The 14822-nt window shown below is 43.3% G+C and overlaps 1 protein-coding gene across 4 annotated transcripts in view; it reads right to left on the bottom strand.

Moving 5' to 3' along the window:
• Positions 1-14822, bottom strand: part of LRRC36 (leucine rich repeat containing 36) — a 42229-nt gene that overhangs the window by 13715 nt on the left and 13692 nt on the right. For all 4 annotated transcript variants that reach the window (XM_044987768.1, XM_044987769.1, XM_044987770.1 and 1 more), the window contains exons 5-10: positions 13819-13910; positions 13033-13178; positions 11923-11974; positions 8253-8720; positions 4194-4492; positions 1392-1557 (exon numbers count right to left, since the gene is read on the bottom strand). In XM_044987768.1, coding sequence (XP_044843703.1) covers positions 1392-1557; positions 4194-4492; positions 8253-8720; positions 11923-11974; positions 13033-13178; positions 13819-13910 — 1223 coding nt within the window. The remainder of the gene's footprint in view (positions 1-1391; positions 1558-4193; positions 4493-8252; positions 8721-11922; positions 11975-13032; positions 13179-13818; positions 13911-14822) is intronic.

Genomic DNA, 14822 nt, shown 5'->3' with positions numbered 1-14822 from the left:
GTGGCCAAGATCCCTCACTGCAGCTGCATGCTATCTCTCTTGGTCTCCAACCTTTCTCTCACTCCAGGAGCTGCTGCTGCTTCTCCGTGACTCGGCCCTTTGGCCAGGTCCCCGTGCAGTTTCTCCTTCTGGGGTGTGTATCGAAGTCCCTTCTCACCAGCAGTCTTCCCTTTCACTAACCCATGATGCCACTTCCCCCGTGGCAGGTAGGGAAACCCAGGCCTGCCCTCTACACTGGGTTCCAGCCCAGGGACCCTGCAACTCACAGCCAAGGTCTGTTCAGTCCGCAGCCTTGCTGCTTACTCCCTGGGCTGCTCCCTATCCTGTGCCCCACAGGCTTTTTCCCACGCTGCTCTCTTCAGGGTACAGCCTTCCCGCCGGGCTGGGCCAGGCCCCCAGGGTCCTACTCTTTCGCTGGGTTCTCTACTAAACAGTGGGTGATTGCAAACTTCCTCTCAGCAGCCTTTGCTGCTGCCAGCTTCCTGGGTTCACGCTAGCCCAGCCCCCCTCTACTCAGGTGAGCTTCCCTCTAATCAAGGCTCTCCACTCAGCCTATATCACCCTCTTTTGCTGCTTAGTTGGCTGATTGGGCCTGTCTGGCCTAATTCAGCCCTCTCAGAACCAGTGTGGGGAGTGCACCCCGTCGCAGAGCCCAGTCTGGTAGGTGAGGACTGAGCACACTCACCAGATCAGGCTCTGCAACCGAGTTAGGTAGAAGAACCCCTCTCTTCCCCCAGCTCATGCATCATACTGGGGTTAGGCTTCCAGATGTCTGGCATGTGGCTGCAGTGCGAGTGCACAGAGGTAGAAACGTAGGCACCTGGGGAACTCTTACTGCAAAAATATAGGTGCTGAGTGATTATTTTAGGAGCCCACAGGGTTTGGGGGCAGTTGAGCAGCAGTTTTGTGAATCCCCATGGATCCTGATGCTGGGATTTAGGTGCCTACAGTGGTCGTTAGCTCCTTTTGTGAATCTAGCCCTAGATTTATTGCAGCTTTTCTTGACTTGCATTTCTACTATGCACTGCACCTGCACTGCATACGCTATGCAGCAATTGTAAGGAAAACCACGCCTCAGAGTCACAGAAAACATTACTTACTGCTCAGCAATATATGAAAAATCATCATATCTTAAGAGAATTAACCAGAATGGGGAGCTACCACTTTGTAACAGGAAGGGACTGCAGGAAAAGTTACCCTTTGAGCCAGAAATTGCACCAAGTGAAATCCAAGTGACGAAGAGTTAGAATAACTTCCCATCCACAAATGCCAATTGGGAGAAAGCAGTCTGATGTTTAAGCCACAGAATTGCAGGTTGCCTGGGAGGATCGGTACAGTAGAGACAAAAACAGACTTAGACTATTCATTCAAATTCAAATGACATAACTTACCAAGAAAATTCTTGTTGAGGAGGAGGGACCCAGCTCCATCCCAGTAACGATCTACCAGCTCCAGGAGCTGCTGTAGGACAACAGCAATATGTGATGCTTTCTCAGTCCTTTTGGGACTTTGACTTTCTGCGAAACTCGTATCATTGCTCAGATCACTGGGGACAGACTAAGGACAAAAAAGGCAAACCCAACTGTTTATTTTTCCAGATAAATTATGCAATAGCTTTGCAAGCACCTAACTTATGTGCATAAATCAGGTATTTGTGCATGCATATTTCCAACTGGCACAGAACTGGCCAGGTGCACAGGAAGATACCTGATTTGTGTCAGAATGTAAGCTTGGGGCACCTGAATTTACATGCACAATTGCATGAGGTTCATTTTGTAAAGGCCACCTGTACATAAAGATACATACAATCTAAATAAATCACATAGGGCTTCAAAAACGTAAAGAAAAGAGAATTTTTCCTCTCTTCATATTAAGGACATAAAACCCCTTTGAAGTCGTATGCTGCACAGAGGTACTACAAGTAAGATGGGTACTGAGAAAGAGACTACTGGGACCATGCAGCTTCTCCTTCTGTATAATGCAAGCTAGAGAATTTCACACTGTAATTCATTCATCATCTCAAGAGCGTATGTTTTAGAAAGACACCTGATCTTGATTTAAAGACTTCAAGTGCTGGACAATCCAACACATTCCTTGGGAAGCTGTTCCAGTGGTTAATTACACTTGTTCAAAATTAGTGTCTATTTCCAAGTTGAATTTGTCTCGCTTCAACTTCCAGCCATTGGTTTCTGCTTGATTAACAAGGGGTCTCTACTATTTTTCTTCCCGTTTAGGAATTTACAATCAAGTAGCCTCCTAATCTTTTTCATAAGCTAAATAGACTGAGCTCCGTAAGTCTCTCATTTCCAGTATTTGAATCAATCTCTTGCTTCTTCTAAGCCCTTTCCAATTTTTCAACATCCCTTTTAAAATGTGGACACTAGAACTGGATACTGTGTGTGAAATCCTGGCTCCACTGAAGTCAGTAGTAGTTTTGCCATATACTTAAATGAAGCCAGAATTTCACAGTTTTCCAGTAAAGGTCTCACTAAAGGTTTCTTACAGGATTAATATAATCCTCCTACTTGATATTTCTCTCTTTATACATCAAAGAATTGCATTAGCCCTCCTAAAGCATCGCACTGGGAGTTCACGTACAGTTGGTTTCCACCAGCCATGACCCTTAAATCCTTTTCAGAGTCACTGCGTTCCAGGACAAAGTCTTCCAACCTGCAAGTGTGACCTACCTTTGTTCCTACCTGTCTGACCTTGTGTTTGGCCATATTAAAACATATGTTTGGCTGTGTCCAGTTTACCAAGTGACACAGATTGCTCATCACTAATTATCATTAATGATCCCCCAAGCAATATTTGTGTCATCTACATGCTTTATAAACAATGGTTTTACGTTTCCTTTCAAGAGCCCTGAGATATTGAGGAATTCCCAGCCTGTTCTCTTAGAACCTCAGAAAATTTACCATGGGGCACATTCTCCCCTGCATCATAGCAGTGTGACCTGCTAGTATAATTCCATTGGCTTCCATGGAATTATGAGTAAAACTAGTATAATGCAGTGGCAAATTAGTCCCAATGTTAAGGTATATGGAACTAAGAAGACACAAGAGAGTAGACACAGACCAAAACTCTATCCTCAGGAATTCACAAAATGCATACAGTGGGAATCAGAACTAGTGTACAATGTTGGCATAAAGTCCCTGCTTGTGTTGTTCTGATTCCTAGAGTTTTAAGGCCAGGAGGGACCACTGGATCATCTGGTCTGGCCTCCTGTATATCACAGACCATTACATTTCACCAAACTAGCCCATATTGAGCCCAATAACTTAGGTTTGGCTAAAGCAGATCTTCCACACGGCCATCAATTTGTATCTGAGACATCGAGAGATGGAGAATCGACTATCTCCCTTGGAAGTTTGTTCCAACAGTTAACCACCCTCAATGCTAAAAAATTGTGCCTAATTTCTAACTTGAGTGTGTCTGGCTTCAGCTTCCTGCCACTGGTTCTTCTTCTGCCTTTCTCTGCTAGACAAAAGAACCCTTTCGTTCCCAGTATATTTCTGGTGCTACACTGTGCACGCCCTCAACAATGTATTCCACGTTACAGCAGCCTGAGGTGCTGAACAGCAGCAGGCTTAGGACAGCTAGTATGGTGCAATGTCATCACAATCACTCCTCCTTTTTGGTAGCCATGCCCCCTTCTCATCTACACTTATAACAAAGAGGACATGTGATGTGCAGCCTCTCCGACGTCTGTAGACCACTGCACGCTCACACTTGTGCTTGGGTGATAATCCCCAAACCACTTAGAAAATGTTTGTGTCCAACCTACGCTGCCAGTGTGGTGCAAAGTGGGCACAATAACTCCATCTCTAAGACTGGACATTTCATATTAAGGTGATCCCAATGCTGCTGGGCTTGGACCCCCAAGTCTGCAAGATCCTGGATTCAAAATTAAGTGCTGCCAGGTAGTGTCAGAGCAGGATCTATTGCTTACTCAAGTTGGGGTACTGTTTTCTTAGAGTACCTTTTTCATGTTATTTTCCGTAACCCATTATAAGTAGCATTCTACAGTTTTGTAGTATTTAAAATAATCATACAAAAACATATCCACACCACAGCTCTTACAACCATTTTCTGTTATAAATAGGCACATTATAATGAGATGCCAATATAAATCGCCACTAATAGCAAATGCATTTCTGTACAGCAAAGAGGCTAAATAGTAAGACACTTGCCTCCTTATTTGACTCTTTAAAACAATGCTGAGGGGACAGTGATGAATGCAGTCTGTCACTTTGTTTATACCCCATTTTAGAAGGGCTCAAGCACCTGTTAGCTGCAGATTCGCTGTCTTTCCTAGGCATTGCAGATGGGAATGTTTTTCTCATTGCTGCTGGCTGTGAATGCTCAAGCAGCGCTTCAGCCGATAAAGGTTGATGCCTTGATGTTAAATCACTGAAGCTGGTAGACAATGTAGAAAAACGAGTGGCTAACAGAGCAGGGTCACTGGTTAGGTGTGTATTGGTGTTCAGATCTAGGGGAAGGAAAACAGGAATGCAGATTAACCGTCTCAGACATTTCAATCCTCCTTTCCCCCCTGTATCTTTCAGTGCTCTCCTCTAAGCAGTAACTCACATATACTTATCAGTAGAGGAAGGACTATGATTCTAACAAAGTTTCAAAGGGGTCATTAATATAAAACAAAGGCAAACCCAAAACACTGAGCGACTGTGTTTCTGGGAAGGGCATAGAGGGGACACAAAACAGCTGGGGCGGTGGACAGATGTAGGCCAGGTTGAGTGAATATGCCCAGACCCGCCCAAAGATCAATGACCTGCAATGTGACTATAGAACCAACATTTTTACACTATGTCAAAAATAATCTAAGTAAACAAATATTAATTCAGTTTTAGGCAAAATGTGGGAGATGCATCACTTTGCAGACATCTTGTCTGAAAGGAGGGTGTAGTCTTATGAAGCTGGCTCTGGAAAAGAGAGATGGGTCTACATGAAAACCTTTGATAGATATGTTCCCTTAAAAAAAGTCTTAGTAAGTTTAGCCAATGGAGATTGATTATGCTTCAAGATTCTAGTCTCCACCCCCTTCATGGACGGGAAGCACTGTATACACAAGCTGTAAATGAAACAATCCATGCAAGAATTCCTAGTTATGTAGACAACCATGTAAAGGAACTTGACACAAAAGATTAATCATTGGAAACAAAATACTTTTGTTATCCTCTCCTTGTAAGTTGTTTAAAGGTACTAGACCAGGTAGCTGGTTATTCCCCACTATCGTTTGCTTTTGCAATGAAGCCATTTGCAATAAATGTGAGAAACAGCCCCATGGTAAAGGGATCAAAATGCCTTCTGGATTAGAACAGAAAATAGCTTTCTACATGCTGACGAGGTCTTGTTTTTGCAGGCAGAAGAAACCCTGTTAAAAATGATAGAACAATGGACTTTGGAATGTGGGCAGTATCAGGGATTCCACATGAACTACAACAAATCTGAAATGGTGGGAACTACTATTCCTCAAAGGGTCAAACCAAACTGTTGTCAGCTACGTACATTTAAATGGGTAAAGAAATTTTAAAAATATTTAAGTATGTTGTGGAGAAACATAAAAAGCATTACTGTCCAATGTGGAATAAAATAATACAAGACTGGAAGGAATGGAAGAGCTATGACATGTCTTGGCTAAGTAGTGTAGCCATGATCATCTTCTTGTCGTGTCCTCATATTGCTTCCCACCACGTCCATGCACATGCGACTGCTGATCACTGCACTCTGCCAGACACTGGAAGAGCATTTATTCTCAAGCTGCTGACATCACAGGAGATGCTTCATATTTTAAGGTTCTCTGCTACAGTCACAGGTATTGGGGCCAGAAAGATATAGCCCCACTTGAGCATCACATCTTGTAGCTTAAAGTCATTTATGCTCATAGGAAGTGGGATAAACAATTGACAAATGGCAGGGTAGGAGATGATCGCATGTTGGGGACCGGTCATCTGTCCTCAACCATCGTGTCAAGATGCTTGATTGGAAAAACCAGCTTTCCAAGAAGAAGTGGCAGCTGCAGAAGATGTGGGAGGAGGCAGATGCCTCTTGTGATTTCTGCTCTTCTGTCTGTCTGGGTCCTGGATACAAGGCATAAAAGCTGGACACCAATGAGGATGCTGAGGGTGATACCGCTTTCTTTTTGTTGCTGGCATACAGATGCCCCGAGACTTAAGCGTTGCCCTTAAATATTTGAGACTATATAGCCTATCATCTGTTTTGTCTGACAACAGCAAAGGACCCTCAGACGGGAGGCCTTAAATGGTCTGTTGAGTTGACCCTCTGGAGGACGAGAGCCATGAACACCTCTCCATAGCAATGGCCATAGCCTGAGCAGCAGAGTCATTCCCATCTAGACTGGCCTGGAGAGCTGTCCTGGCCACTAATTTTCCCTCATCCACTATTGCAGCAGACTCCTGTTTCATTTCATCCAGTAGCCTGTTCTTCACCCTTAAAACATTTCCCACAAGGTAAAATCATAACGACCCAGCACAGCCTGCTGGTTTGCAATCCTAAGTTGTAAACTTCCTGTGGAATACATTTTTCTTCCAAATAGATCCAATTTTTTTGCCTCTTTTCCTTTGGGCGCTGCTGTCTGGTGACTCTCTCTCTCTCTCATTAGCAGCAGAGAATACTAGGCAGCCTCAAGGGATATGGGTATACAGATATCCAAACCCCTGCAAGGGGACACAGTACAGTAGGGGGAAGAGAAGATGGGGTCTGCCCTAACACCTTGATGGGCTCAAGGATAGACCATTGATGGCAGGGCTACTCTACAGGGACCTGCCAAGGCTAAAATGTTCACCGGTCTGTGTGACTTGCTCATCCCAGGTGCTAAAATGCCTAGTTACGGCTCTGATCAAATTAATTTCTTTTTTTATTGTTAGAAGGTAAGCTTTGTATTGCACATTATTGGAAAGGTGTGGCCCTCCTCCTACTCCTGGAGTTGTGGTACAGCAAAATATGGACTGTCCTTGTAATGGAAAAGCTTTCACATCAAGTACACACACAAGAGAAGCACCAAAAAGAGTATAGGTGTTTAGAAATTTGATCACGCTTTTTAGTGTGGAGGAGAGCTCACCAGCGAAGAAGCCAGAATCTTTAGCCAGCTTCTTTGAATATTAACCTGATCCTCAATAAATAACATCTTATGCAGCATGTTAACATTTTATTGTAACTTTGCCTTAATAAAAAGAGGATGAAAGAAATCCACCTATGCTATTATATTAGGAATCTAAAAGAGGCTTCAATATGAATGATCTTGCATTCAGGGCTCTGCAACTAGTCAAATATAGACCACACAACAGACCTAGAATCAGCCCATGACATAGGGGATAGAGAGGTAAAATCAAGGTCCTGTCTACTCCACAAATAAAATTGCCAGGGAGGCTGGTTAAAACTTATTTTTTTATTAACATGGTCCTTCACTGTGTTTGTCCAGATCAGGCTTTAGTCTGATTATGAGATTCCTCTGCTATCTGGAACTCTATCTGCAATCAGCTTACGGGACAATGGAGTTATAATCATGCTCCCTGACGTGGTTTAATCAAATACCCCAACAGCTATGTGGGTGAAGCCAGACAATCACTACGCTCTCAAATGAACTCACACAGAAAAGTGATAGACAAACACACATACCATCCCTGGGCAAACATTTTTCACAAAATGATCACTCCATACCTGATCTTTCAATACTCATCCTCAAGGGAAACCTACATAACATCTTCAAAAGGGGAGCCTGGGAACTGAAGTTCATGCTGCTAGACACTGAGCCATGGACTTAACAGGAACACTGGTTTCATGGCTCATTACAAACCCTGTAATACACACCTGCCAGCTAAACCTTTTAATGGCCCACTTCAAACTCTGTTCATATAAACAAGCTAACCCTTATTGCCTACTCTATCTCCAGTGACTTCCTACAACACGTTACCTCTTATGCTTAACTATCTGTCCCAACTTGTATTTAACTCAAACACTTTGATTTCTTTCCTCAGATCGAAGAAGAGTTTTGTGTAGTTTGAAAGCGAAGCTGGTCCAATAAAAGATTACCTCACCTTTCTTGTCCCTCTCATATCCTGGAACGAACATGATTTTTATTTGTAGGTTAGCAAGGGCCTAACATTCATTTGGTGGCCACAAAAGTAGGAACGGCAGTAAATCCAATCCTCCCTGCCATGGCCTGAACCTCTCAAAAGGAAAAGCATTAAGACAAGTAAGTGTGTCTTTACCTGAACTGAGTTTTAAGAGGCTTCGAGTGCTATTGTCCATCTCAGTGTGCTGTGTCAGTAAATCACTACTAGTGGACTGTGAAGTTGTCTTCATTTCATTAGCAAGGCTTACACTTGAATCTCGGAAATTTGTACTTCTCTTATCTTTTTGAAGTCTCTTAAAGTCCTTGTTCTGAGGGGTGGAGGAAAGGTAGAGGTGGTCATAACTATCTAGACTAGTATCTCTGTGTGACTTGTATGGGTTCGTTTTGTTGGTGTCACTCAAATGCAGTCTCTTGGTTGAAGAAATGTCCTGGTTAAGGTAATAAGTATTAGGTTTTCCTATTATGTCCTTCTCAAGAGAGGAGTCTAAGGAATCGTTTTCTGAAAAGGTCACCCGAAATTCTCCTCTTGTGAGTCCAGCTCTTATTTTGTCTGGGGAGCGCAGGGATGAACGCATTTGTGGTGGTGATGGAAGGGATCTGTATTCTGCCAAAAAACAAGCACAAACATAGGAGTAAAAATTGTGAAAACGGCAAAACATTCACCGAAAGTTATTTTTACTCATATTCCAACTTCACACTTAAGTTGCCTGCCTTTATAAGCCTCCTGTGAAGAACAACTGGCCCCCCACAGAAAGAAGTCATAAGAAAGCAGGCACTTGAATATAACGTCTTATGTTGTACACACTTATGAAATCATACATTAGAGATGGAAAAGATCCATTTGATCTCAGCTATCCCTTCTCCTACAAGAACCAATTCAGGATTATTCCTTACAACATATTCCCCAGTGCTTGGAAAATTCCAGTATTAAATGTCTCAAATGATGGGGCTTCCGCCATTTCTCTTAAGTGCCACATTTGGATGCCCTGTCACCATTCACAATCATGTGCTTTTTGTAATGTTCATTGCCCCAAGAAATCTCCAACAACTTTCAAACAGTGGGAATTCAAAGAGAGTCACATACTTCTCGAGTGGACGTTGCAAGATCCAGTGCTAATGGCTTTGAAGTTTTAACTCTTTTGCTGGGACAAGTGAAGGGTGTGAGAGCTGAGACAACTTGGCAAGAGAGGACCCTGTGCAGTGGGAGCCATTTGTGAACTGGCAGGGGACCTACGATGGAGAGGCCACTGCTCAGCTGGACCACTATCGATCTCTGCAGTTGTGCTTGTGAGCAGAGAGCAAAGTAGCACTTGCGAAAATCCTTCAGCAGGAAAATCCAGTCCTTGCTCTTCTGAGCTACAGACAACACCAACAGGAAGTGCTGGATATTGCCTAGCACAATTCCTGATGGGAAGACTACTCAGAACTGCTGTTCCAACTCTGGAAAAGAATCCATCTCCGAAGTGGCCAGACACAAAGAGTAGCCAAATCAGACAAAAGGTAAAACCAGCTTATGAAAACTCATACAACAGATGACGCTCAGCTAGACCAGGCAGTTCTCTAAAACTTGGTGCCCACGTTTGTGTCAAATTGGATAGCCAACGACAGCAGTCGTAAAGAAAAAATAAATCAGTGTAGGGCCGGCCCCAGGCCAAAGGGCACCCCAGGCAAGGAACATCTTTGGCGCCCCCCCCCTCATTTGTTAAACTTTTGAATACCTTATTTTTTATTGCATTTGTAGCCCATTTGATTATTTTGATGCACGATTTGCAGGCATGATTTATCTGTCATATAAGACAATAAATTTGCACGCTAGGCTAGGATCTGCAAACTTGTATTTATTTATGCTAACAACAAAAACAGCACCCCAAGCTCAGTGCCCCCCCAACCCCAGCACCCCAGGCAGTCGTCTGGGTCACCTGCCCCTAAATCTGGCCCTGATCATATGTGACTGAGACCAACAGTGGAGAGTTCAACAGAAGCTATCAACATCTACAGTTTGTTCCTCAGAAAGAGCAATCAGAGCAAAATCTACGGATGACAGATGCAGAAGAAGATTCAAGAATTCCGAACCGACCTCTGCTGGTCGTTGCAACTAATGGACTGCCAGATGATCGAGTTGTTATATGTTGTTACTAGTGTAATTAGAAAACCAGTACAGAGATTGTACAGAGAGAGTACCAATTCAGAGATACTTAACAGATTGAGCTGTACTGAACTTTAATGATAGGGTGATAGTGTACGTTAAGTAAATGGTAGGAATGTAAACCTTAGGAGATGTACAGTAACTCCTCACTTAACGTTGTAGTTCTGTTCCTGAAAAATGCGACTTTAAGCAAAACAGTGTTAAGCGAATCCAATTTCCCCATAAGAATTAATGTAAATGAGGGGATTAGGGTTCAGGGAATTTTTTTTCACCAGACAAAAGACTATATTTTACACACACACACACACACACACACACACACACACACACACACACACACACACACACACACACACACACTATAAGTTTTAAACAAACAATTTAATACTGGTACACAGTGATGATGATTGTGAAGCTTGGTTGAGGTGGAGGAGTCAGAGGGTGGGATAGTTCCCTTACTGCTAAACGATGAACTAGCAATTGGCTGAGCCCTCAACGGTTAATACTCTCTCTCTACACAAGGCAGCAGGAATGGAGGGAGATATGCGCATTTCCCTTAAGTACACTGCCTTGTTAATTAGTTCTGCTTGCTGAGACAGCAGCTGCTGCAAGCTCCCTCCGTGTCCTGAGCCCTGTTGTGTCCCCCCTGCTCTATGGAAGATGGGGTAAGTGGGGTGAAGGAGCAGGGGGGAGGGGGACACCCTGACATTAGCCCCAATCTTCCTTCCCTCTCCCCTCCCCCCTGCACAGCAAGCAAGAGTCGCGGGGAGCAACTCCAAGGCAGAGGGCAGGAGCAGCACATGGCAGTGGGGAGAGGGAATCAGTTGAACTGCAGGCACCTGCTGCACAGGGAACTTAGGGGAGCGGGGGGCTGCCAGTCCACCAAGCCCCCACCAGCTAGCTGCAACGGGCTGCTCTTCCTGCAAGCAGTAGACAAAGCAGGCAGCTACCAAAGGATGTTAGAAGGGAGCATTACACAACTTTAAAGAGCATGTTCCCTAATTGATCAGCAACGTAACAATGAAACAATGTTAACTGGGATGACTTTAAGTGAGGAGTTACTGAAACTAATGGAATACTTAACTGTATTATACTGTTCAGCCACTAGATGGTGCTGTGTGTAATATACCTGATTTAAGCTAACCTCAGCCATACCGGATAGAACAGTAAAGGACCTTATAGTGACCATATGTGGTGTGTATTACTGAGCAGGAAGCTCTGTGGTCAGTCCAAACCTGATTCAGAATCCTGACCTGTCTGTAGTAGCCCTTCAGTCTATTGTGTACAGGAAATACATGACAACTATACTCAGAGCACCACTTCTACTGGCACAGTCAATTAACAGATTCATAGATCCCAAGGCCAGAAGGGACCACTGTGATCATCTAGTCTGATGTCCTGTGCAGCACAGGCCAGAGGATTTCCTGGAATTCATTCCTGTTTGTACAAGAGCAGATCTTTTAGAAAAGCATCCAATCTGGATTTAAAATTTGCCCGTGATAGAGACCCCACCATAAGCAGTGATAAATTGTTCCAATGTCAATATTAGATTCAGTAGTGCAGCAGGATGAATTTGAAAGAGAATTACAGGATTATTATTGATATAGGAAAGAATTAAAAGTCCCAGTGTTGAAAGAAAATTGAAGATTGAAGCATTTACCATCTTCCAGGTGACTGTGATTCAGCAACTGTTTTCCTGCCACTTCTTCCAGCTGAAAAATATTTGAAACATCAGATCATGCACTTCGTACTGATATAGAGGGTCCGAGTCATCCATTTATTAAAAGAAAATTTGAAAATGTGAAGCCTTGTGCTCCCTGAGTGAAAGGATTGCAACAGACAGGCTTTCTATGGCTACAGAAGCCACACTGATAACAAATTAGGTGCAGAACACAAGAGTGCAGGCTTGAACACAAATTTAAATGAAGCTTTTCAAACATGAAGTCACTAGCACCAGCAATTCAAACCCACAGTACGTCTGCTTCATTGGAAGTCTGCATTAAGGTTAAGAATTTAAACACAAACATCAGGACAATCAAAAGTAAAGATTCCCACACCGAGGGGAACTAGGTCACACTGATGTCTGAAGTATTCTATATACCCATTTATGCTTTTAAGCTGATTGCTGTAGGTACAATGAATCAGAGCATAGCCTTAGCTCAAGTAGCCCAAAGAGGATGGAAAATGGAGTTTCCCCTTGTGTATGGGAGTCCCCAGGTGGTGGTGGCAAGCCAGTGTGAAGGTACACCGTCCAATCCTGCCAATATGGAGCATATGGGGAGAGCTAACAGCATGGCTAGAGCATGCGCCTCACCAACAAATTTGGGGCAATTATTACCACGTTAGAGCAAGCCATTCAGTGTGCCCTGGGCTCAAGCTGTCTCAGGAAAGCTATCTATGTGTACCAACTGGATTCTGGGACATCTGAGCTGGCCTAATATGTGGACACCTTATTGTAGCTGTAGGTACCCGTAAACTATGAATTTCTTGACTACTGTGCATTTCAATTCCCAATCTTAAGGCTCTATTCATAAAGATTTTTGCACTGAACTTCATGTGCTTTTTAAATGATGTTAAAGTAAAAGGAAAAAGCTAAACTAAACTATACTATCCAGCCAATCTGAGCCCATGTTATATACAGCTGCTGAGGAAGGAAGGCAAAAAAAAATAATTAAAGCTTCACCAAAAAGAGATGCAAATCACTTAAAGAAGAGCAAGCAATGTGCAAGCATAGTGTTAGTGCTTAAACAACAACTCAAGAGTGTCTTACTTGGGTTCCCAGCGTGTTGCTGCATTGTTTATTCTCTTTAGCTGAACTGCTGGCCTGTACTGCAGAAGCAGATGAAGCATTTATTGAGGAATCCTTTGCTTCGCATTTTAACAGAAGCTTATGAGTTAACTGCTTTTGGCTTGACTCTGTTAAAGAGAAAATAATTAGAAGCCGTGACTCAACATTGTAGAGGTAACTAGAAAGCGGTTGCTTTATTATGGGAGAAGGGTCGATTCTCAGAAAGAACCGCCTGATCATTTGCAATCTTCAAAAGCTTTCCCTAAAAAACACGCACTGTGCACACAGTGAGTGCGCAAATGTCTGGGCCTTCGAGAGACAGCTCGAACAGGGGGCCAAAGGTCCTTGAAGCCCTGAGCTGCCAGTGACCAAAAAGGAAATGACAATGGTTGGGAGTGCATTCTTTTTTAATACCCTTCAGGCTCAAATATTTGTGCTCACAAGGGGCACCCGCAGGACCCCAACAGTCACTCCTTTACAGAAGATTCCAACCTAGCAGCATGGGGGATGCACAACCCAAAGTGTGGATCTACACAGCCAAATCTCAAAGGCAGTGCACTTTAGTTTTTGTACATGGACTGTAGTCAGTAGCTGAACTTTTTCCTTTTAAGGAGATGCTAATTATTGAGTGATTTCCCAAATTAGTCAGAATAAAACACGAGGCTTTGCTTCCTCCTGTATTTTCAATACCTGCATATTTCCAACTTTGTATACAGGCCTGCTATACATCTTTGTATTTGCTACATTAATTGGTAAGAAGCAACTTACCAGTTTGATTTCTGCTGCTATCAATATCCCAACTAGGTACTGAAGAAGTCCCTTTATCTACTGCATAGTTCTTCATTGTATTCTCCCTACAGCTGCAACCGAAAAGAGATTTCCCGGGGTTAGGTGTGGAGTAATATGAGTAAGAGTGGCAGAATCGGGCCCTGCAACTGTACCCAAATGTAATAGAACTTTAATACCCTGTTTACACTCCTTTTCTTCCTCAAAATGTCATTTCCTATCAGTTACATTTTACAAAGAATACCCCCACTCTCTGGATGCAAGTACAGACAAGAAAAATATGACTGGTTTAAAGGGCATCCCATAGATACCAAAAGTCTCTGATCTACCAGGTTCTCTTCTACCAAAGTCTCTTCTACCACTGTCTATCCCAGCATAGAAAAGTGACAATTTTCTTTGGGCTGATCTACTCAAACATTTAGCTCCTGGCAATCTGGGGTGTAAATCTACCCCCCTCCCAATACTATTTCTTAGAGTGCTTTGATCCAGTCCCGTTTCAAAGTGGGGTAGATCAAGCACACTCAGGAACTGTTAGTGTGCATCAGCGGGGTCCACAAACAGTTCCTTAGTGTGCTTTCATCACCTGCTTTGCAACTGGACTAGATCAAAGTGCACTAAGGGACTGCTAATGCTTGTCTACATATTAGTGTATGCACTACATACTAGTGCATTAGTGTACACCGGCTGGGGTATAAATTCTAGCACACACAAGCATGTTGCATACTAACTGGCTGTGTGGACCCTCCTGGCATGCACTAAAAGTTCCCTAAGTGCACATGGACATAGCACTATTCAAAATGGGACTATATCATCATGCACTAAGGAACTTTTAAGTATCAGGGGGTAGCCATGTTAGTCTGTATCCACAAAAACAACAAGGAGTCCGGTGGCACCTTAAAGACTAACAGATTTATTTGGGCATAAGCTTTCATGGGTAAAGAACCTCACAGATGCATCTAAAGAAGTGGGTTTTTTACCCACGAAAG

This window comes from Mauremys mutica, chromosome 14 (genome assembly GCF_020497125.1).
Source record: "Mauremys mutica isolate MM-2020 ecotype Southern chromosome 14, ASM2049712v1, whole genome shotgun sequence".
Lineage (NCBI taxonomy): Eukaryota > Metazoa > Chordata > Testudines > Geoemydidae > Mauremys > Mauremys mutica.
The sequence above is the reverse complement of the archived record's forward strand: the minus strand, read 5'-3'. Positions and strand labels throughout refer to the sequence as shown.